The sequence below is a fragment of the Pezoporus wallicus genome, unplaced genomic scaffold (genome assembly GCF_028554395.1).
Source record: "Pezoporus wallicus isolate ANWC-B61680 ecotype Strahan unplaced genomic scaffold, APGP_CSIRO_Pwel_v1 contig_7892, whole genome shotgun sequence".
Lineage (NCBI taxonomy): Eukaryota > Metazoa > Chordata > Aves > Psittaciformes > Psittacidae > Pezoporus > Pezoporus wallicus.
This window is the reverse complement of record NW_026641897.1, coordinates 1030059-1054092: the sequence shown is the minus strand read 5'-3', so window position 1 is coordinate 1054092 and position 24034 is coordinate 1030059. Positions and strand designations below refer to the sequence as shown.

Sequence of the window (24034 nt, the reverse complement as noted above, 5' to 3'; positions counted from 1 at the left end):
GGGGCTGTTCAGCCTGGAGAAGAGAAGGCTGCGTGGAGACCTCATAGCAGCCTTCCAGTATCTGAAGGGGGCCTATAGGGATGCTGGGGAGGGACTCTTCATTAGAGACTGTAGTGACAGGACAAGGGGTAACGGGTTAAAACTTAAACAGGGGAAGTTTAGGTTGGATATAGGAAGGAAATTCTTTCCTGTTAGGGTGGTGAGGCACTGGAATAGGTTGCCCAGGGAGGTTGTGAATGCTCCATCCCTGGCAGTGTTCAAGACCAGGTTGGACGAGGCCTTGGGTGATATGATTTAGCATAAGGTGTCCCTGCCCACGGCAGGGGGGTTGGAACTAGATGATCTTAAGGTCCTTTCCAACCCTAACGATTCTATGATTCTATGACCTCTGCCTGGGGACAGATGAGAAGCTGACTGAGAGCTTATTGGTCAGGGTTAAAGGGAGAGCAGGGACAGGGGACAAAGTGAGCAACCTGGTGTAGCAGAAGGTGTCTCTGCCTATGGCAGGAAGTTAGAACTAGATAAGTTTAAAGGTTCCTTCTAACCCAAACCATTCTACAATTCTATGATTCATAGGGTTATCTGAGGTTGCTTGAAAGGGTCATGACAAACAAAATCCTCACAAAAGCCACAAGGAACAAGAAAAGTCATCCTGATTAAATGAAAAAGTAATCCAACCAGCATCGTTTTTCAAGTGACATGGTTAATACACAGACACAAGACCGTAACCAGATACTAAATACAACTTCACAAAGTGAAAACTGATTCACTTTTGAAAAGCCAGATCTCCTCAGGACATCTAATCTCACACTGTTGCCTAGTCTTTTTTATTTTTTCTGCTTGACTGCAATGTTTCAGAAGTCGCTTTCAGTTGGAATCCTTTTAGCTTATAACCAGTTTGAATTGGCCATCCAGAAGAAAATTCAAGTTACTAACTTCCCATGTTGTTGTAGCACTACTCTTGAATACAAAGCAGAAATGTCATTTTAAGCCGAGAGAAGACTGTTATTGGCATCCAACAGCTGTTGCTATCATGATTAAAACGAATTATACTTGAAGCACCTCAAACTGCTCCTAGAATAAATTTCGAACTGGGAAGCTAAAGCTATGACTCACAATTGTACTTAGAGTAAAATGTAGTTTACCTTTGCCTACAATGGTGTTTAAATTCTCCAGTAAAATGACTCACCATAGTTCCAAAGGGTATAGCTCTTGAAGCATGATAATAGATAGCAATGAAGTTAATGAAGAAGGCAGTTCCACACACCATTGCCGGAATAAGGAAGGCTCCAATGAACATCTGCTTTATCCATCGCCTTCCTGTAAGAATGGACATGCCAATGGGGCTGGTAAGATACAGCATATTTTGCTCAAAAAGTTATCAGCAAGATCTCTAGAACTGAGGTGCTCTACTTCTACTCCCAAAAAGGTGAAAGAAATAAGTAACAACATACTACATCAATGCAAGTCAGCTAACAGTTTGATTTGACTCCTGGCAACTCACAAGAAGCAGCACATTAATCAATTTATTACGTCAGGTGAAAAGATGGGAAATGGGATACAGCATGACAAAATTCCAGCTGAGGAATAGCACATGCTGAATAAGCTGGCCAAACAAACCAGAGTATGGAACATCAAGTGTACGTGTAAGCTGAAGGTTAGTAGAGACAGTGACAGCAGAGCTGGACCTGTGCAGAGCCGGTCCTGTGCAGATCCGGCTCACACCCTGAGAGCGTTAGGAGCTCAGCAGCACTCAAGGGACAAGTCAGTACTGTAGCTGCTTTCAAGGCAGCACCTGCTCTGGGTTGTCTTGATCCAACTAAGCCAGCTTACATTCAGGATGTGTTAAGGAACTGGTTGTCCCTAATGTAAAGCAAAATGCCACAGCACTGAATATACAGTAAAATTGAACTCATGCATCTTCAACATCAAAAAAGGTAGAAAGTGATTTCTAAACCCCAGCCATAAAGGAAACAACATCACTTGTAAGCAGTTATTAAGTTTAGGGGTCTCTGAGGAGCGACAGAAAAAAAAAAACAAAACAAACCAACCACCAACCCCCCACCACCACCAATGCTCTTGGGCAACACCTTAAGAATTTTCACTGTCTGTATTCCCTTTAGTTTCTATGCTCTTAAATACTATATATATTTAAATATACCATACATGCATCTGAAATATGCACTAAATAAAACCAGAAAGCTAGCATATTCTTTTTAAAACCATTATATGTATTGTCACCGTGAGCCAACGTAATCACCATTTCATGGTTTGATAAACGCCTGAACTATAGAAAAAAGTATGCAAATTTGGCTCAACTATACAGCACGGTATACTTAGAACAACCCTCATTTACCTAGATCTGTTTTTCTACAAATTACTAGGTTTATAAACAAACCACATGAAAAGAAACATCTAACCCCAAAACTCAAGAGTACAGTGCGGTTGAGACTGCATACTAACAAGTATGTCGTGATAAAAAGATACAAGATTTTCGTCTGCAAACCTACCAGAATTATTTTTAATAAAGCACTGTAGAAGATAACAGATATTGATTACTCTTTTGTTGCAGCATAGGGAATGGATGAAGCTATTGGACTGCAAGGACATAACTGGTCATAACTCAAAGGCATAGCGGGAAGCACTTGAAGACAGCCTGTCCAAATCTGTTATGTCAACTTTATTGGGTTTCTGCTCTCTACTGATAACTCATTTTGAGTTTGCTAAGTATAAAGCAGAGCACATATTGGAAAGAATAACCTTCTTTAAAAGATGCTATAAACAGTTCTCCTCATCCACAATTAATGGTCTAGTAAGTACTGTAAGTTCTTTCTGTGTTAATAAACATAACACACCCCGGTACGTGTAAAGGAGGGCTATGTAGGAGTCATCTGGAGAAGACAATATGAGCTATTTAACAGCACGCTGTAGATGAGGGAGAGACTATTACATCTCTGGATTTCATGAGCCAAACAATTATATACAAAGAGTATAACAAGCAATTCATAAGATACAACTGTTAACAGTTCTTTAGCTCTTATTATTTTTAAATTAACCAAAGACTTCACCTATCTTTAGTTAAAAAATGCAGCCAAAACTGAATAGGAAATAAGAAGAAAGTTAAATATACTCAACATATTTCTGTTTATTAAGAATTTAATGGATTCCATCTGAATGACCCAACTCCAGGAGGACACCTCTGTACTGGTGCAAATCACAAAATAATTTCTTCCTTTAAGAATTTAATGAAAATGCTGAAACATGAAAACAATTTACCTCCTTGTCTAGCATAAAGGCTTCCTCCAAAATATCCATTCACTGGTGATGTTGCAGCATAAACAAATATAGCTGTACTAAGCATTGATCCTCTCCTACAATAAGTGATTTTTTTGGTAAATGAAACAGAAAAACAAGCTTTATTAGAGCAAAAGATTACAGTAAGATATGTACATTTAGAAGCAGTTAGTTAATATTTTTAGCTAATGTAGTAATTTAAAAGTGCTGAAATTGTAAAATCTGCATAATAATGAGAACTGTTTGTATCCAAAGCTTCTGGCCAAGTCTAATTCAACCTGGAAAAAAAACCAAACCAGTTTTGACATAGTACATCCTTTTCTAATATGTGTTTATTTTCACAGGAGTACAAAACCTCATCTCTGATCAAAATATTCTGACATTTGGACAAGGTATACTTTGTGTATAAAGAACTGAACTATTTCTATGACATACATCAACTATAAGATTCAACTACTGCAGACAAAAGTCCCTCTTTACTTAATATGAAGGCCAGTATTAACAAAAATATGTTAAGAGTGTGAGTGGTGTTTCTGCCATCCCTCAGAAATTAACTTCTAAGATTGAAAGTGTTCATCTTACAGAAAATTAGAAAACCTGATTTAGAAGCTATAAATACTATAAATGAAGCCACAAATCACCACTGAGTAGTCCAGCCAGAAGAGTTCAGTAATTTTAAAATTATTATTGCATTAAATGCTGGAGTACTCATTTTGACATAATTTTTCTATAATTTTACAGGCAAAGCTAATAATTTTAAATCACAAAAGCCATCTCCAAATTTATTTTTAAAAGTCATGGCTAAAAATTATAGCAAGCTATAAACGTTACTCATGAATAGAGCTGTATCGCCATGTCCCTCTGCTGCTGTTTGTCAGCAAAAAGCAGCAGAAAGTTTTCAGCCAGTTTGCTGTACTTGCTGCAAATTACTTGTTCTGCAAGATTCCAAACTACCGGCACTTTGGTTTTTGATGAACCATTACTGGATGCCTGCCCTACTCAAAGAAGTAATCTTTAGTACAATTGTGTTCCATGACTTTATGTATTGAACTAAGCAAATATACCTTCTGGTCACACATGCTAACATTTGCCTCTTAAAAAAAAAAAAACAACAAAAAGAAGCAGTAGTTCCATTTTAGAAAGCTACTGGTGAGACAGAAAGTGCATTTAACACTTCTCCTAACTTCAGACAATTCAGAAACACATGGAAACCCCCAGAAGTCTATGCATAGTCTGAAATGACACATGTAAATCCAGGCTAATTGTAAAATGACCCACAGATGTTCATCTTAAATTGTCTCAAAATTTCCTATTCTCAAGCTTACTCACTTATGCTTCAAATATTCCAATAGAAAAGCTTCCCAAAACACAATACAGTACAATAAATTAACAGCTGACATGACTCCTGAGAGTTTTGAAATACCTGAAGAACACTGACAGGCAATCATTCTTGTAATTCTGGTTTACAGCCTTTTTCACTCACATCACTATTCTTCTAAACATAAGAACTGTCTGCACCTGATTTGGTCAATTGTTCTGTTACACACCCAGAATTAAATTCACTTACAGTGATATAAAGTGATAATGAAATAAAAGACTGAGTGCACATATATTTTTTAAAATTACTGTTCTGACACATTTTACAATTGCCATTACCAATTTACAGCTTCCCTACAGTGCATGAACATTCTGAAATGGTTTCATTCCCTCCCTTTAAGGGCTGACATGCTGTACAATTAAAAGCGTGTATGTAAAACTCTCCAGAAATGTAACCATGGGACATAAGGGGGGAATAACACCATATGAAAAATGAGAATATGCCAAGGTACTGCTACTACAGAGTACCTATTTAATCACACCATTACAAGGCAGCCAACTTCAAAAACAAGAGCTCTCTCTAGTGGCACACTAGGAGTATTACAACTTGTTAAAATCAAGTTACAGGTGATGGGGAAAATATAACAGATTTGGAATTCTAGTCAGTGCTTAAAACAAAGCACTTGTAAAAAAAAAAAAAACAAAACAAAAAACCCCACAATATCCAAAATACAACCACTACAGAAACATAAGAAGTCCATTCAAGACACCAAAAATCTCAAACAGATATAAGGTAAAGGAAAAATACTGGGTGAACCACAAGTGGTGTGGTAAATTTAAACTTGAGTACTTTTTTCGTTTTAAATGAACTCTCTCCAATCAGGACCCCAGCCCTCCTGTGGCTGGAGGCTCTACATGAAACACAGGCTGAGCTGTATCTGTTTGAAAGAACTTAAAAAATTAAATCTCCAGTGCTGAGAAGAGCTGTGGGTAAGACTGGCTTAATGAATTGTTAGCAGTGAACAGGAGTATTCACAACACAGCATGCTGCCACTCCAGTTCTTTAGAGGACACGGTGGGGAAAACAGGGTAAGAAATATAGTAGTATCTTGTCGCTCCAGAAGAAACCAGGAGTGAAATACGTAGCTTTTACCATTTATTTCCTGTATCATCTACCCATGATGCTGCAGAACAACAGACTAGTTTCATAATAAATCATGTAAAAAGCATTAAAGGAGTAAAATTAAAGGAGACCAACTCACATGATAAGAGTAGGACAAAGTTTCAATACAACTTAAAAAAGCCCTTCTGAATACAGCTACAGCTGTTCTAAAGATAAAGACTAAAGACTCTCGAACAATTTTTTCCAGACCAGTTAGAACATTCACTTTTGCAATCATTTTGTTCATTTAAGCATTTATATGTGGAAGGCATGGTACTATTATACTTACTCTGTGTATAAATCCTCTATCATTGCAACAACAATGACTATAAGAGACACTGCAAAAATTTGACAACCAGAACCAATAAGCGAGGAAAATATTAGTGGATGACTGGATGGTCTAAACACATCTCCATGGACCTGCTTCCACCCATACTCATCACCTAGATCTCTGTCCTAGGAGCAAGAACAACAACAACAAAAATTAAGTCTAATCATGGCAATTAATAAAAAAAAACACAAGTTCGGTGAAAATTAAAGTTTTGATTTATTAAAGCAACTTCAAGTGCACCTGTATCTTCTCTGCTGAAAGCATCAAATCTAGGAGAAAAGTTTCCTTTGCTTATGCTTATGAAAACAACAAAAATTACTACCTGAATGTACAATGCAGTAAAATGTATGAGATTCCTTCCCTATCCCTAAAAGCCTCTGAAGTTCCTAGGAGTATACACAGGCTTCTATTACACACTTTGAATAGACCTTGTTTAACCTTATTACAGATATGAACGTTAACACAGTGACTACAGACAATTCTAGGAGCACGTTATAAAGAAAACAACTAACTTTCAAGACACACTTAAAGCAGTTTTTCTTGAAGAGAAAACAACAAGCCTTAAAAAAGAGACGGAAAAAACTGCAAATGCAGATCTTACCATATCATCCATTTCTTCCTCCTTGCTGTATCTTGCATAATCTTTTCGCAAAGTTCTCATTAATATCATAGACACTAGGCCAACCAGAAAGATCACCATCATAAAAGAATTGAAAATTGAAAACCAGTGAATCTACAAAAAGAAAACACATCCCTAAGGTTTAAAACTGTAAATATATTTCAGATTTGTTCCAATAAAGATAAATTGTTGCCTAGCAGGATAGCTTGTCAGCACTAGCAAAATAACAGTAAACCCATGCTGTAAGTAACAATACAGTTGCAGAAAGTCCCACTAAGAACAGCTTGTGAAACACCATACATAAAGCTCTTCAGTGGCCAAGCTTGCTCATGATGAAGTTATCACAGCAAAGTTTGAACAATTGGCTATGCATGCTGCCTTGGTAAAGGAAAGGCAACATAATATACTGCTGCCTTCCTACTGAGGAGGTTTAAGGAAAAAAGATGCTCACACCCCTGCTTTGCACAGGACCAAAACATGCAGCGGCATTAGTTTGTGTCTAAGAAGCACACCACTGAGCTCCAAACGGAATCCAAACCCTTTGATTTCAGAAAAGAGTATATCTCATTACACTACCCATAAGGAGACTATAACGATAAGTTTAAACAATGACAACCAATGTTGCCAATTGGCTTAGGCTAATACTTTTTGCTTTGCATGTAGTTGAGTAAAAAACGTATTTATGATCAATTGCAGTTATCCAGCTTACAAGTCATGCCTGCACATTTACTGAAGCAGTCTAAAACCCTGGAACACAGAACTACGTCTTAATGTCTACAGTCTTAGACCTGGCCTGTTTCACTGCCCCAGAACACCTGTGACATCCAAAAATTCAGATGTCATTTAAAAATTCAATGACATCACCTGAACTAAAGCGACCATTTCAAAGGGATATTTTGTAAGGTTGTCTTAGAACCATACATACTCTATGCTGAAAGAATGATGGGTCCAGATACTTGTCAAATCGGTCTTCAAACTTCACATCTGATTTCTTCCATTTCACCTTAAGACAGAAAAATTACCACTTTAAATGCTAATAGTATGTTCAGCTATAGTCCCATGCAGAAACCCAAAATGCGTTTTTACAATCATCTGCTTTAAGATGTATTCATAGAATCATACAATAGTTAGGGCTGGAAAGGACCTTAAGATCATCCAGTTCCAAGCCCCCTGCCATGGGCAGGGACACCTCACACTAAACCATGTCACCCATGGCTCTGTCCAACCTGGCCTTGAACACTGCCAGGGATGGAGCGTTCACAATTTCCTTGGGCAACCCATTCCAGTGCCTCATCACCCTTACACTAAAGGACTTCCTCCTTATATCCAATCTAAACTTCCCCTGTTCAAGTTTTAACCCGTTATCCTTTGGCCTATCACTACAGTCCCTAACGAAGAGTCCTTCCCCAGCATCCTTACAGGCCCCCTTCAGATACTAGAAGTCTCCATGCAGCCTTCTCTTCTCCAGGCTGAACAGCCCAAACTTCCTCAGCCTGTCTTCATACAGGAGGTGCTCCAGTCCCTTGATCATCCTCGTGGCCCTTCTCTGGACTTGTTCCAACAGTTCCATGTCCTTTTTATGTTGAGGACACCAGAACTGCACACAATACTCAGGTGAGGTCTCACAAGAGCAGAGCAGAGGGGCAGGATCACCTCCTTCGACCTGCTGGTCACGCTCCTTTTGATGCAGCCCAGGATACAGTTGGCTTTCGGGGCTGTGAGCTCACACTGCTGGCTCATGTTAAGTTTCTCACTGACCAACACCCCCAAGTCCTTCTCCACAGGGCTGCTCTGAATCTCTTCTCTGCCCAACCTGTAGCTGTGCCTGGGATTGCTCCGACCCAGGTGTAGGACCTTGCACTTGGCATGGTTAAACTTCATGAGGCTGGCATTAGCCCACCTCACAAGTGTCAAGGTCCCTCTGGATGGCGTTCATTCCCTCCAGCGTATCAACCGAACCACACAGCTTGGTGTCATCAGCAGATTTGCTGAGGGCGCACTCAATCCCACTGTCCACGTCACTGACAAAAGTGTTGAACAAGACCGGTCCCAACACCGATCCCTGAGGGACCCCACTCGTTAATGGTCTCCAGCCAGACATTGAGCCATTGACCACAACTCTGTGTGTGGCCATCCAGCCAGTTCTTTATCCACCGAGTGGTCCATCCATCAAATTGATGTCTCTCCAATTTAGAGACTAGGCTGTCATGGGGGACAGTGTCAAACGCTTTGCACAAGTCCAGGCAGATGACATCAACTGCTCTACCCCTGTCCGTCAGTTCCGTAGCCCCATCATAGAAGGCCACCAAACTGGTCAGGCAGGATTTCCCCTTAGTGAAGCCATGCTGGCTGTCACCAAGCACCTTGTTGTTTTTCATGTGCCTTAGCATGCCTTCCAGGAGAATCTGCTCCAAGATTTTGCCAGGCACAGAGGTGAGACTGACTGGTCTGTAATTCCCCGGGTCATCCATTTTCCCCTTCTTGAAAATGGGGGTTATATTTCCCTTTTTCCAGTCGTTGGGATCTTCACCTGACTGCCATGATTTCTCAAATACGATGGGCAGTGGCTTAGCAACTTCATTCACCAGCTCCTTCAGGACCTGCGGATGGATTTCATCAGGTCCTATGGACTTGAGTACATTCAGGTTCTTAAGATGGCCTCGAACCAGATCCTCTCCCACAGTGGAACCAAGATCTTCATTCTCACAGTGCCTGCGTCTGCATTCCAAGACTTGGGTGGTGTGGTCACAGTATTTGCCAGTGAAGACCGAGGCAAAGAAGTCATTCAGAACCTCAGCCTTCTCCAAATCCTGTGTAGCCAGTTCTCCCAATAGCTTCCGGAGGGGGCCTACATTGTCCCTAGTCTTTTATTCGCTACGTACCCGTAGAATCCCTTCCTGTTATCCTTAACATCCCTAGCAAATTTAAATTCTAACTGGGCCTTAGCTTTCCTAACCTGGTCCCTAGCTTCCCGGACAACATTTCTGTGTTCTTCCCAGGCCTCCTGTCCTTGCTTCCACCTTTTATAAGCCTCTTTTTTTTAATTGAATTTTCCTCAGGAGCTCCTTATCCATCCAAGGAGGTCTCCTGGCCCTCCTGCTGCACTTCCTTCTAGTTGGGATGCAACACTCCTGAGCTTGTAGCAGGTGATCCTTGAATATCAACCTACAGTCTTGGGCCCCCCTGCCCTCTAGGGTTTTATCCCATGGAACCTTCCGAAGCAGGTTCCTGAAGAGGCCAAAGTCTGCTCTCCTGAAGTCCACGGCAGTGAGCTTGCTGCACGCTCTTCTCGCTGTCCTGAGGATCTCAAATTCGACCATCTCATGATCGCTACAATCAAGGCTGCCCTGGAGCATCACATTTCCAACCAGCCCTTCCCTGTCAGTGAGCATGAGGTCAAGCATGGCACCTCTCCCTGTTGGCTCCTCTATTACTTGCATAATCTTCAAAATGAACCTAGGTTTTGGCAAATCCAATGGACTCGTGTTCTTAAAGACTGGTATCTACTGGTATAACATAGAATGAACAATAGCCACTTTGCTTCATAGCAATCTTGTCTATGGAAGAATCAGCCTTGCACTGTCTAAGCAATCACCCTATCTCCAAGGCTAACCAAAGACACAAACTTTTAGCTGTCAAACACAACAAACAAATGATTATAGAAGGAGCCCGTGAAGACGCTCATACTGAAGGTAGCAAAACCAAAACCCAAATGACCTTTTAGTCAGTTTTGTCAAACAAATAGTTCAAATATGATTGTTTTTTTCCCATGGCAGATATCTGTAAAACAACGAGGCAACACCTTTGCAAAATCCTCCCAAATTTGCTCAAGATTTCAGAACAAAGGTTAGAGAAAGAAAGCATGTTTAAATATGTTCAAAAATGCTAGAAAGCAGTGGAATTTTTCCAAAGTTCGGTTTTTGTTGTTGGTTGGGTTTTGTTTTTCCTGACAGCACACTTCCCCTTCTCAACGTTTCCATGTGCTGTGTTGTTTGAAAAGACACTTGTGCAGAACATTACCAGTGTTCAATGAGCAATGACAACACCATCTACTTCTGCTCTCCCCAACAGCACCTGAGACATGTTTTGCTGCCATGGACTGAGACTTGTATTCAGTGAAATCATCTATACCTAAATTCTCCAAGCACAGTGCCCAAGAAAAAAAAAAAAAAAAAGATGTAGTCTAGCAGGAGTGAGAGAAACGAGAAGATGTAAGCGTTGATTTAAAAACAGATGCCAGTAGGAAAGAAAAGAGCATAAACTGAGATACAGGCTGTACTTGAAGGGAACAGGACAAAAGGGATCAAACTGAACCCAAAAAGACATTAAAATTTTAAAAACTACAAGCTAAAAGCTGCAGTCTAAAATCTATAAGACCACAGGATTCTGCAATCTTGACACTTCAACTGCCAATAAATAACTCTGAAACCAGCTGAAAAGTATGTGTTTCTGGCCATACTATCACAGGGTAAGAACATATTACTGCCATCAGTTACTCCACTAGCTGCACAGAAGACTGCTTTGGAAGATTTAATTGTACTACTGAACTATATAGTGCTAATATGGTAGCACAAAGATTTTTTTCAGAATTTTTTGTAATACTATTTTCATTTTAATTTTAAAATACAATTTCAAAAATTAAACACAAATCTACACTGATTTTTTTTCCAAAAGCATGCCAAGATTAGGAAATCTCAGGATTTTTAGTGATCTTGGAACAAATGCAGGCCCCTTTTGCATATCTGTTTAAAATACATGAAAAGGAACTATCTTTTCAAAACACGTTCTCTTATTCAGTTTAGAGGAAAGCATATACATGGAGATTGAACACCGTATCACCACAGTCCTGAGACATTAAAAATGCCACGACTTAAGTATTACTCACTTTGAGGTATGATACTAACGTTCTTCAGTTCAAATTACAACCTTGCTCAAGAGTAGTAGCTCACAACATTAACAGCTTTCAACACTGTTTTAAGCAGATACATTTCTCATTAGAGTGTCTGCCACTGAGAAGCACTTAGAAGAAATCCACTAGAGACAATTTGTGAGTTAAACACCACACACATGCCAGCCCAGCAATTGCCCAGTGCTGCAAACAGAATTGTAGAGGGGTAAGCCTTGAACTTTATACACTAAAAAGTATTTTAAGGAATCATCTAATGTTATTTTCATTTCTGGCAGCCAATTCAGTGCTGTCCACCTCAAAATTCATAGAGCAAATGGACTTCACAATGCTCATGGAATTCAAAATAGAGAACTGTAACATTTCTACTATCAATTTTGCAACAGAAATAGGGTGATCAGTGTAAATGTAATTCTAGCAGGTATATTTAGACACAGTTATATGTACTTCAAACTATACAACTTGTCCAGCACAAGAAGAATGTAACAATGGCAAGAATATCCTCTGAAACAGAACTGTATGCTTACTGCTAACACACTATAGAAAATAAATTCATTAAGAACTAGTTTTAGTATACAAATATGGTGAATATGAGAAGTGAACCATTACAGATTTAGGTAACATCAAATAAATGAGGAAAAGTGGAGGAAAAACAACATAGATCAGCAAATGTTTATTCACTACCTTTTATCACAGCAATTCAATAAACTAGCAGAAGGCTTCAAAGAAAACCTTACTGAAAGTTATATAAATAAGACAAATTTCCGCTGGAATTGCAGCGTCAAAATAAGATTTGATACTAACTGCTTGCAAAGTATGAAGGCCATAGCTCAGAATCCAGCTCAAATCTATGATGCAAATGATAGAGCTCCAAATTTAAGATGTGTACCTACTGGTGGCTCCTCCGTACTTCTAGTCTCCATACCTTATCAGACATCTTCCTTTCACAGAAGCTTCAGTATGTTTGAAATGTTTAAAAAATAATTTTATATTATTAATAAGCCTGTCATCATTTGTCAGTAATGAAAAAAATGTGAAGGAGTGAAAACACATCTTCCTCTAATACAGTTGTAATTATACAAGTACCTATTTTTGAGCTACTTCACCATTTATAATATATTATTACAGATGCATCACCATATTACTTACTGAATATGACATCTGGATTTTTGTGTTTGGTACCAATTTCACCTTTCCTTCACTGGTCAGGTTGACATCTACAATTCTATTTCCATTGTAACCTATTTCAAGTTTTTTGTAAGTCCAAAGATAATAATCTTCTCCATTTTCATCTGCTTCTCCCACAATACCTGCATAGGAAACAAGTGTAAGCATCTATTATAGGCATACTTTTCAAATACTCTGAGATTATTTTTTTAAAATATGCATTCCAAAAGTTTTGCCAGCTAAAAAAGCTACATGACTGCAGTGAAGAGAACACAGCAGACCTTAATGCTCCTCTCCTCAACTCTAATACTTGGAATGTTCTTTCAATCCACAGGTATTTGCAAAAAGCATTTTGTAACGGTATTAAAAGAAAAAAGCATGCAGCTACAAACATTGCAGAAGAGTCGGAAGACTCAACAACAGTTCCTCTAGGTTTCTTTGGAATTCTTACCAGATTAAGAACTAGCTGAATACAGATTTCATTTCCATGAACAGAACTTAGCCAAGACCCCTGTATTTTCCCATCTCTTGTGTATCACTTCATTCATTTTTCTTCCTCTTAAAAATTTTACTTCAATTCGGTATTCCTCATTAGTTGACTCCCCAACATGTACTTTTTGCTCTCATTTTCACACAAGCTTCCAACACTTGTCAAGTATGGTAGTTCTTGACTATTCTGTTACTTTCACTGAACATTTCATAAAGTTATATACTTATGTGAAGATTTCTATTAACTCCAACATTAAAAGCTGCTCAGATGCTCCGGGAGCATCAGAACACAACTAAACTCAATACTAGCCACGATTAAGTTCTTACTTTTCAATAAATTGCCGCAAAAATGTCTTATCTATTATCTACTCTCTGGAAAATTCCAGAGAACATCCCATGCGAGCCGTGGGGAAGTCTAACAGTCATGAAGTTCACAGGCTACAGGTGTCACCTTTAATGTCTAGACCATCATACCAAAAATCACATACAAGATAGAAAGCCACGAATAAAAGCAGCAGTCAAGATACTCAAAGGTGAGGGCAGTCAAGGGGAAAACAACATGGTGAAGGACATAGAACAGCTTATCACAAAGCAGCAGGCCTACGAAGGAATGACAGTTGTGCATTACCTGTACTTTTAAATTTTCAAGGTGGTATTTTTGTGTCATGTTTTCTACTCATGCTCATTTGTCAGGATTGCCTTCCATATGAAACATGTGCCAGTTTGCACCTATGCCATACAGCCTAGCATCTGGACTACCATCTGTTCTCATGGTAGTATCCAAAAACATGACAATACCCACCTCTAAACTATGTAAAGGACATTCTGATCAATCACTACCTGAAGGAGTGAACTAACACAGTGCTCCCTATACTTAGGGAGACGTCCTGAGCAGCAAGTCTCAGAGCTTTAAGTTTTAGCAGCACTCAAGAGTCCAAAATATTCCTCCTGTTGAACACAGACCCAACAAAAAACAACCAAAATTAATACAGATAAGATCTATCCACAGTCTTCTAAACTGTACTGGGAATACAAAGGTCAGAAAGACTTGTTCAGACTTGCAGATAAACACTTCTGATGAGTTCAGGGGCATCCATTCCTTTCTCAGCCCCCCATCAAGAGCAGTTTTGTTTTGTTTAGGATTTGTTTGTTTTTTTAATAAAAAACAGGCTAATACTGACTGACCAATCTACAGTCCTGCTAATTTTACCTAGCAAGCAGGAGACATGGACAGATCAGCACCACTTGTTTTCACACTTCATGTCAGATTATATCCTTGCATAATACTACAGTATTTACAATGCTGTAGCCATGTATTAAGCATCACAACTTGAGGTCCTGTTTCCAAACAACTATCAAAACCGGCTTCTTAACATAATACAAAGATGATACCTATATTCTAAATGTTTGTTAGTTGTAGTATTAGGAATGGGTTCTTATGCATATATAGCATACTACTGAAGAACACTGAAAACACTGGAATTACATTAAAATAGATTTTTCAGCCAAAAGCATAAAATTTAGTCAGTGCGTAGAATATTTAGGATTTATTCTTTGGTATTTGAGGTGAGAAGAAATGTTCACAAACCAGATTTGAAAAATCAGTCTTAAAAAAATAAAGCCTCTAAGACCCGCTAGCCACACATGATTCCAAAGACATCAGCTTAGCATCCATCATCCTTGGGCTGTCTAAAGCCAACACAGCTGTCACTAGTCTATGAAAATCACTGATCTTTTGCTGAAAGGCCAAACGCATAAAAATTATTGTGGCAACAACTGTTACTCATGAATGCTTTTAAAAAGCCTAGCAGCAATTGCACGAGAAGTAAAGGCCACACATATTAATTAGATTAATTAGGGTCTACTTCAAGTCCTGCCACAGAGCTGTTATATACACTAAGCAAATAAGCAGAAAAGAACAAGTACAATACATGGGTACTTCTCCTATCAGGCATTACAATGTTATCTCTTAAAAACAGATACATTTTTTAAAAAAGCAAGAACCTTCCTAACATATAAATAAAACCCAAACAAAGCACCAGCATTTCTGGCTGAGGCTCATGTTAATCAGATAGCTACTTTCTAAAACCTATTAAAATTACAAGAAAGAGCTTAAAAACCCTACCCTCTGACAGAATGAATGATGGGTAATATTATTCAGCATACTGTCTATCAAAGGACTTCTTTCACATGGCATGAACTGTATTCTTGAAGGTGTTGTGGGATTTTGTTTATATTAGATGGTTTTACCTCTCTCACAGAGCACAGACAATAAAGATCTTGCCGTAACAAAGCATTTTGTGATGCTCTTCATTTCCCTTCATCTTGTACCTACAACAGGGAGGTTAGGGCTTTGGGGCTTCATTGACTGCTATCACTGCAAAGTGCAATCTTTAGAGCAATCTTCACTAGTTATGTGATCACAGATTACATGGGAGTAGCAAAAAGCAGAAAGTTTAGGAGACAATGGCAATAAGGACACAATTTTTCGTTCAAGACACAGGCACTTTAAACCCAGATTAATACTACTCAGCAATTTTAAAAACTGTGTAAGAACAAATAAAATGAAACTCCTTCACATAACCACAGACTGCACACGCAAAACTATTATAAAGTGACTAAACTAGTTTACTAAAAGTAAATCAAGCATCTCTTGCATTAGCAATAAACACAAGAACTAGCAAAATACAGTTTAAACACTGAGTTTTACAAAAAGTTGTTATTCATGACACATTAACATGGATCTTTTATCTGACATATCTAACTACCACTCCCTTTAAAAAGTCCATTGAAAACAGTTTAACCTTAAGAAATTGGCATTATTAAACCAGTGCTTGAGAAACAAAACAGCTTTTCACTGTTTCTGCAGTTCACTAGTACAAGGCATCCTACTGTTCTTTCAATGCAACAATCCTTTAATTTCTTTGTATTATTTGGTTACCTAAGTTCTATATACTTGTAAACTAAGGAAGCTTAGTCATTAAATGACTCCATGAAACCCACCAGCACAGGATGCCTGTAGTTGTAATCAAGCTATTTCTGCATAATTTCACTCACCCCATATTGGCAAGTCATCAATATACATCTGGTACCAATAGTGATTTTTGATAGCATACACAAATGCATCTCTTCTTCCTTTGTCCAAGTCAATTTCACAGTAAGTAGTCTGCATCACATCCTCTGTAAAAAAAATACAGCACAGTTAATGATTTATTAATGAACTGGCTCAAAGGAAGGCAAAGCAAGCAAATGGACGACCGGACATCACTGGAGTCTTTAACCCTTCTTGGCTATCCTGAAGTAGGTAACAAAGGACATTTAAAAAGGAACCATTAAAGCAATTACATGACTGTTTTTGTAATTCTACCCTTCCACATGTAGAAGCTTCATATTGACTGGATAAGGAAAGGTTTCAAGGTATCCTTTTGCTACTTCACCTACATTAAATTAAGATCCATTACCTGGTGGCAGCTTAGCCTGGACAGACCATGAGACCTCTTTTACTTTAAGAAGTGGTATGAAGTTATTAACAAATACCTAACACTATGTATGATGTTATCGCCCCATTTTAGGATAATCAGTCTCACTGACTAGAAATACTGTCTGTGAAAACTAAACCTTTTTAAAGCAATTTTCAATAAACTACCGTAAAGGAAGAAACAAAGCAATCAGGCGAAGGTAGAAAAAAGGACAGAAGACAAAATTAGGAATAACACAAAGAATGCACAAGAGACTCCATTTGGAAATCAATTAAATCCACTTCTTCGAGCCAGAAAGCTGTTTTCCCCGCATCTACAATTCATAAGTAATGCAGTTAGCAGGCATTCTATCACATCCCAGTTTCCTTCCCTAATGTGTCCTTTTTAAGTGAAAAAGGACAAAAGGGCTCATATTTACAATAATTCAGACAGCAACAGATTTAGATACAACCCCCCCATCTGCTTCTTAGCAAGTGTTTTCAAGTGAAACAAAGTGAACGCATGTAATTCCAGCTCCCCTCTTTTTGTTCTCACTGGAACATTTCTAGTAGGTAAAATTAATTACTGCCCTGAGTACAGCTGTAATCTGTATCAAAATTCAGCTTACTTTCTCCTATATGCTAACTGCAATATAAAACTGAAAAGAAAATCAAATCACCTGCACAGAAAAAGTACCAGCAAGTAGAGTATTTCCAACATGAAACATTATTTCTCAGATAATGAGAAAAATGAAAACATACACAGTACGTCTGGTCAGGCAAAACTGAAGTAAAGCCAGGTGAAGCAAAACATTAAGAAAACAACCAACAGCAGCCCTGCATAGTTGCAGTGATTTCCCACAGCCCTTCAGAAAATAGTGCCCTTGTTTATTCCGGAATGGATGCATCTCTTCCTCCTATTTCTCATGAACATTTCAGTATTTTCTATTTTTGTTCTTTTTTTTAATTCCCTCTCACTCTTCCCACACACCCCCCATCCCCCCCAAGACCTCACAAATGCACTCTAAGCTTCATTTTTTCACTGAAATAAAAGTACAGTTTTTTAGACAATAAAACTTTTGCTGAGGGAAAAACAGAGAATAACAAAACCATTCGAGCCCACAAGCATCCCAAGACGACTGTTAGACCACAGACTGGATTTTCAGGACCTGTACTCGTACATTCAGAAGAGAGAGGCCATTAAAGTTGGCAACACAGCTGAAACACAGACTTACAAATCCAGGCCTGAGTTTGCATTTATGCTTCTACTGAGCTGCATCCTGTATTTTTTGGACCATCTTCCCCAAAAGAAAAAAAAAAAAAGCGCCTCTGCTTGGCAGTTTTTCACTTTAACAGAGTTTTTGAGTCATCTTGACATTAATTAAAAGAAATAAAAAACAGAATCCCTATCTTCTGAATTTGTTGCTAAAGTAGGATTAATTCTTTCAAAAATACTTGGTACTTTATTGTCAGTCTCTATCAGTTTCATACTAATCTCAACACCTTTCTAATGTTAAATTTTTTAATTCACAAAGGATTGTTCATTACGGAGAAGTCAAATAAAAATATCCTGTGAATCGAAATAAAGGTAAAAGAGAAACTGGTGGAGGCTTTCAAATAAAGTATTACCCAGTGCTGGAACATGGAAGCCTGATCTGACATGGAGGCCAGACTGGTTTTAGGTGGCTCTTCTCCTGACTGGTTCACCCATACACACAGCACTACCAGCACAAGTGAGGGCAGCAATGGGGATAGCTGCAACTGCTACTAGCAAAATAAAAATCACAGGAACTGCAAGTCCTCTTTTTAGAGACTTGTCCCATTTTATAGCCTGAACACAGAAGCCTTTGTTTTCAGTTATTAACCAAGGCAAACATGGTATTAGATTGCAATCAAATACCAAGCTACTCCATGGGCTTTCAGATCCCTGGAATTTGCCACTTTTCAGTTAGAAGCAAACAAAAAAAGCCACCCTGCATCTAAAACTTTCAGATGCAAACAGTGGCTTTTACTGCTGTTTAAGCAAAACCAAAAAAAAAAAAAAACCCACAGCGAAACAAACAAAAAAACCCCTTTAAAATATCATTTGAAGTTAAATGACTGCATTGACATCCAACCAGGCTGCAAACAGCATGCCACCAAAAATCTGTCTTCATCCATTTTTATAGATTTTACTCACAGTATTCAGAATACCAAAAGATACCACAGAGATATTAAAAACAACTGTGGATGCACTACTTCACAAACTGCTCCAGCACACATACACAAACCCCCAGCAGAATCATTAGAAACTACCTCATTCAATTCTTGCAAAACATAGGCATGACTTCACATACGGTATACGATTTCACCCTCAGCCATACCTTATAGTACACTTCCTCTCACCTCCCCTAAAAAACATGAATGAAGGCAAACAAATGAAGACAAGTGCTTGTTTCTTCAGCCACTGAGAATACTGAAGGTGTTATTTAGTTACAGGACAGGATTATAAGGCTAAGCTGAAATTCACTGTGTTAAATGATTAAATGAAAGTGGCTTAGAACAGCATTCAGTACCTCAGGAAAGTGAAGTCTACTTCATTACACCTTCACCAGATGTAAATTTTGTGTATGTTAGATAGTTCTTGTCCAAGTTATGGTTCTGTGTGCATCCAAGAGGTGTGTGAAGTTCAAGGTATGTTTTGTGCTGTGTCTACATCAGGGATGCTTAAAAGGTAACATCTACTATGTATTAAAGCTTCATTAAATACTATGTATTTAAAACTTCAACAGCACATTAGGCAAATTTTAAATTTGAGGCAAAACTCATTACAAAAGTAGGTGCAGTTATGCCAGATTTAAAATTTCCTACGGTCAGTTCAATTGGGTTTTATTCAAATATATAAACCATATAAAACCTCATTATATCCAACTATCTTCTAGTATAACACTGAACATCATCCTGAATAGCTGTCATATTTTCTAGAGGTCTTGCAAAAGGAAATCTTGGGCAAGGAGTTCTCAATAGGCAGTATGGTCACTTAGTAGTATTTCTAAATAAGCAAAAATTCAAAAGATGTTAAAAAATCCTTTTCCCCTTTAAATTAGTCTTCTCTACTTGTTATTGTATGCCAATACCAAAAGTTAATTTTCTAATTGAAGTTACCATAATCCAAGGTTCAAAAAATTTAATAATTCACTAGGTCTCAGGTGTAACATAGAGAATGTCAGAACGCTTGAATAAAGAACTTGACATTACATAAAAAGCATTATCACTCTAGGCTTAGCTTGAAACAAAGTGTATATTAATAACTCAATTAGTTTCTTCATAAAGATATTTATACAGATTTGAGACCTGTGATACAAGAAGAACATTGCCCATATTTGCAACAGAAGGGAAACCCAGCTATCTTGTACGGTTGCACTTAGGCTTTCACATGACACATTTTTAAATACAAACACTACTTAATGGATTCTTGAATACACTGTAGATTTGCCCCACTACAAACATTCAAGAGCAAACCTGCATTTTCAGAACATGTTTCTACAGAGCCATAATTTTCTTAGTCTATTTCAAAATCACAGGCAAAGTCCGCTGACTGAACTGAGAGTTTTACTTAGGTTAGTAAATGACAGCTGCAGCCTAAATACTTCTTCCAATATGATGAACAACACAAAGTTTCACACTTACCTGCTAGTGCTATTTAGTTAAACTACGTTGAGAAGAAAATTTTCTTTTATTGCAGAATTTAGTTAGAACAATTCTAATTCCTCTTTACTGACTCCAGAGGATAAAAATCTAGAAGCATAAAATCCAAATACAATTTATTTTTTAAAATTCTTACTACTCTCATTTAAAGAGGAAAAATACCTGTAGCTGTTAGAATTGCCCTAATCCCCAAAACACCAACAAACAACCCACCACAACAGACGGACAAAAGTCCCTACCAAACCACAAATCACCAACAACTCTTCCAATTTCACTGCAGCAATTTCTAAACCACTGGTGAAGAGGCAGGAGCATGGATCAATCACAACCAGATAAAACCTATTCATTAAAAAAAAAATTAAAAAAAAAAATCCATTTTACTGATATAATCCAGTTATAATTATTAAAACAAAAAAACCAAACCAACAACCAAAAATGAAACACAAAAGGTGAACACCACTTCAGCCAAGAATAAGATCTGCCATTAAAGAGTTACTAAAAAATGAGCTACCACCATTTTTCAACAAACGAACTGGGTAAGAATTGTTTATACAAATGGTAAATTTTAAGGGCTTGTCTATGAAATTTAAATTTTCCTACATGCATTTGATAGTTGTACTGGGTTTATGACAGTTTTTAAGGCTGTAAAAAATGAATCTCAGATTCCAATCTTTTTACATAATTTTATATTAAATAAGTAATAACTACTGCTACAATTACTTTATATTTGTTACTATGAAATTGGGTGAAGCATATTTGAATACTTGTAATAGCAGATTAAAGATAGTAAAATAGACTTGACTCCCATTCAGACTTCACTTCATGGATCCAACACTAGAAATACTAAAGCACCTCCTGATACAGAAGCTGCTGGATCCCAGTTAATAACAAAGAGATTATTGTCTTCCTCTTTTATCCAGAGGACACAGATTGGAATGGAAAAATCTAGAAGCACACATAGACAGCTTCCCAGGTCATGTACACATACTTAGTCATTAACCAGCTACCATGTACCATCTGTTTTACAGAAAATATCTGAGGTGCAGCCACTTTGGTTAGGAGTTAAATTCACTGCAGGTCCAACAGAGATTATCAATCTGCCCAGAGTACCAATGTGTTAATAATAAATAAATTTTAAAAAAGCAACCAAGGGCATGGATGAAGAGGAATTCCCCACCAGCACATCAATCACCTACACTCACAAGCCATTAAACACCTTGATTCTTTTCAAGTTTCTACTCTTCCACACCTATTCAAAGCCCGCTTTGAACTACATCACACCCAGCCTGTGGAAGATATGTCAACTACATACCTGATGTACACTGGTAAAGCAATGAGAGGTGCAAAAAGGTGTCTAAAAAAACTAGCATGAACGGAAGACCAGACCTTAAATACTGAAGAAATCACACTGAACTTATCAGAATAAACAGTACTTAGAATAGAAAAAATGCAAAGCTTTCTGTGTGTCCTGGGTTCAGCAGTAGCAGTCATTTTTTCTCCTTCTTAGGAGCTGGTGCAGTGCTGTGTTTTTGACTTTTGGCCTGGGAACAGAGCTGATAACACTGATGTTTTTAGTTACTGCTCAAATGTTTAGACTGACCAAGGACTTTCTGAGCCTCATGCTCTGCCAGGGAGGAGGGGAAGCCGGGAGGAAGCAGAGACAGGACACCTGACCCAAACTGACCAAAGAGCTATTCCATACCACAGCACATCATGCCCAGGAGGTAACTGGGAGTCACCCAGAAGGGCTGGTAGACTGCGTAGTTGGACTAGGTATCGGTCAGTGCTCAGTCGGCTGGGGGGTGAGTTATCGGTCGGTGGGTGGTGAGGTGTTGTATCCTCTTCCCTTGTTATTTCCTTTAGCATTATTATTATTGGTGGTAGCAGTAGTGATTTGTGTTATACCTTAGTTACCAAACTGTTCTTATCTCAACCCATGGGAGTTGTATTCTTTTTGATTCTCCTCTCTGTCCCTCCGGGAGTAGGGGGAGGGAGGAAGGGGGGGAATGAGTGAACAAGCTGCATGGCCGGGTTTAAACCATGACACTGTGTTAAAACATAAGCACAAGCAGTTGTGTATGAGAAACACCTAACCAGAAAGAAAAATAAGACTTAAGGAAAACAGGTTTGCCTGTTATAAAGAACTACAGGAGACAATAGATAAGCTAATACGGCAAAGACATAATCAAAACCAAAACAATCACAAGGTATGAAAAGCACAGCATTTTTCCAACATTCTAATCTGTGTTACTCTGAGATGACTTTGGCTCCCCATAGCTCGGAATTCCAAAAGACTTAACCAAATTGGAATGGTATCAATTTATATGTATTGAGGAGCTGGAGCTTCACTATGACCCAAGTTGTACTTCTTTAAGATAACATCTGTTAAGTATGTTTTTAATTGTTAAAGAATTATGAAAACAGAAACTCATTAAGTTCGCCATTATTATTTTACAGAAGTATTTGAGACTGTATTCAAAGAACTGATTTGTCCAATGCTCTACCACATATTTCCCTTAGAAATGACAGAAAGCTAAACTACATCTGACTACAGACTACACAGTCGTCACAAGAGGAGACAAAAGATAAACTGAAAGTTTCATCTATCTCATTTGTTATTTAAAAAAAAAATTATTAGCATATTTTATAAATCTAAGACAGCCCGACTACTGCATGTACTTTTGGAGCAACAGAGGCTCTAGCTTTTTTTGGACCCCTAAAGCATAAAACATTTTAAGCATTTCAGCCAGTTCATGATGTTTAGCCAGTCCATTTGCTTCCCTTGATATCATCTCAACACTTCCACAACAAAACAGATTACTTAGTACATCCAGGTCAATAAAGAAAAGGTTCAAGATCTAAAAGATCTAAGTGACAAAATGTGAGCTACAGAACAGCACAATCTGCTCAGTATTTCCAGACACAAAATTAAAAGACTCGATCTAGCAAAAGTCTGATATCATAAGGGAATAAATTAACCATGGATAATCATCAGGAAATAAATCTGGGAACAGGATACTTCAGAACAGTAAACTAACTCACAAACCTTCAAGTCTTTTCAATTTGGTGCTTCATCTAGAGAGCACACTTGTCACTGGAGTAACACAAGCTCCTTATAAAAATAAGGCAATTAAAGTAAGTAAAACTTACACATATAACTGGCTGCAAAATATGTATTTATCATATTCATACAATAGAAGTTTTATTTCATCTTCACAGACATGTTGAATTGCTGCCAGTTGCATTCTCTGTTCTTTCCATTTTGCATTTCTGAGCATATTCTGTGAGGCTGGACAGGAAAACTGTTTTTCCCATCTTGAGTAAAATTTTCAGCAGACTGCAAGTCTTGCAAACCAGTAATAGGACTGTTTTCCAGTGTCTGTGCAGGTACAGTTCCTTTCTTAAAAGGAAAGATTCAACTCCAAACTCCTTTAATGCAGAGATGTTACCCCCTAAGCAACTTAAAAAATTATAAAGAATTCATGGTTTTAACAAGCTTCTAATATTTTATTCTACTTAACCTACTTACAACAAAAACATCGTTTGGTAGATGTCCGGTTTCGGATACAGAACCTAAGTCCCATGACTGCAAATGCTCAGACAAG

General features: G+C 38.0%; 2 protein-coding genes across 3 annotated transcripts in view; one reads left to right on the top strand and one right to left on the bottom strand.

Moving 5' to 3' along the window:
• Nucleotides 1-24034, top strand: part of LOC130608085 (cytochrome P450 2C8-like) — a 219385-nt gene that overhangs the window by 137862 nt on the left and 57489 nt on the right. The window lies entirely within an intron of this gene.
• TM9SF3 (transmembrane 9 superfamily member 3) overlaps nucleotides 1-24034 on the bottom strand; it is a 59980-nt gene that overhangs the window by 21852 nt on the left and 14094 nt on the right. For both annotated transcript variants that reach the window (XM_057425734.1, XM_057425733.1), the window contains exons 3-9: nucleotides 16343-16465; nucleotides 12779-12939; nucleotides 7649-7726; nucleotides 6706-6837; nucleotides 6063-6229; nucleotides 3277-3371; nucleotides 1190-1320 (exon numbers count right to left, since the gene is read on the bottom strand). In XM_057425734.1, the coding sequence (XP_057281717.1) occupies nucleotides 1190-1320; nucleotides 3277-3371; nucleotides 6063-6229; nucleotides 6706-6837; nucleotides 7649-7726; nucleotides 12779-12939; nucleotides 16343-16465 (887 nt within the window). The remainder of the gene's footprint in view (nucleotides 1-1189; nucleotides 1321-3276; nucleotides 3372-6062; nucleotides 6230-6705; nucleotides 6838-7648; nucleotides 7727-12778; nucleotides 12940-16342; nucleotides 16466-24034) is intronic.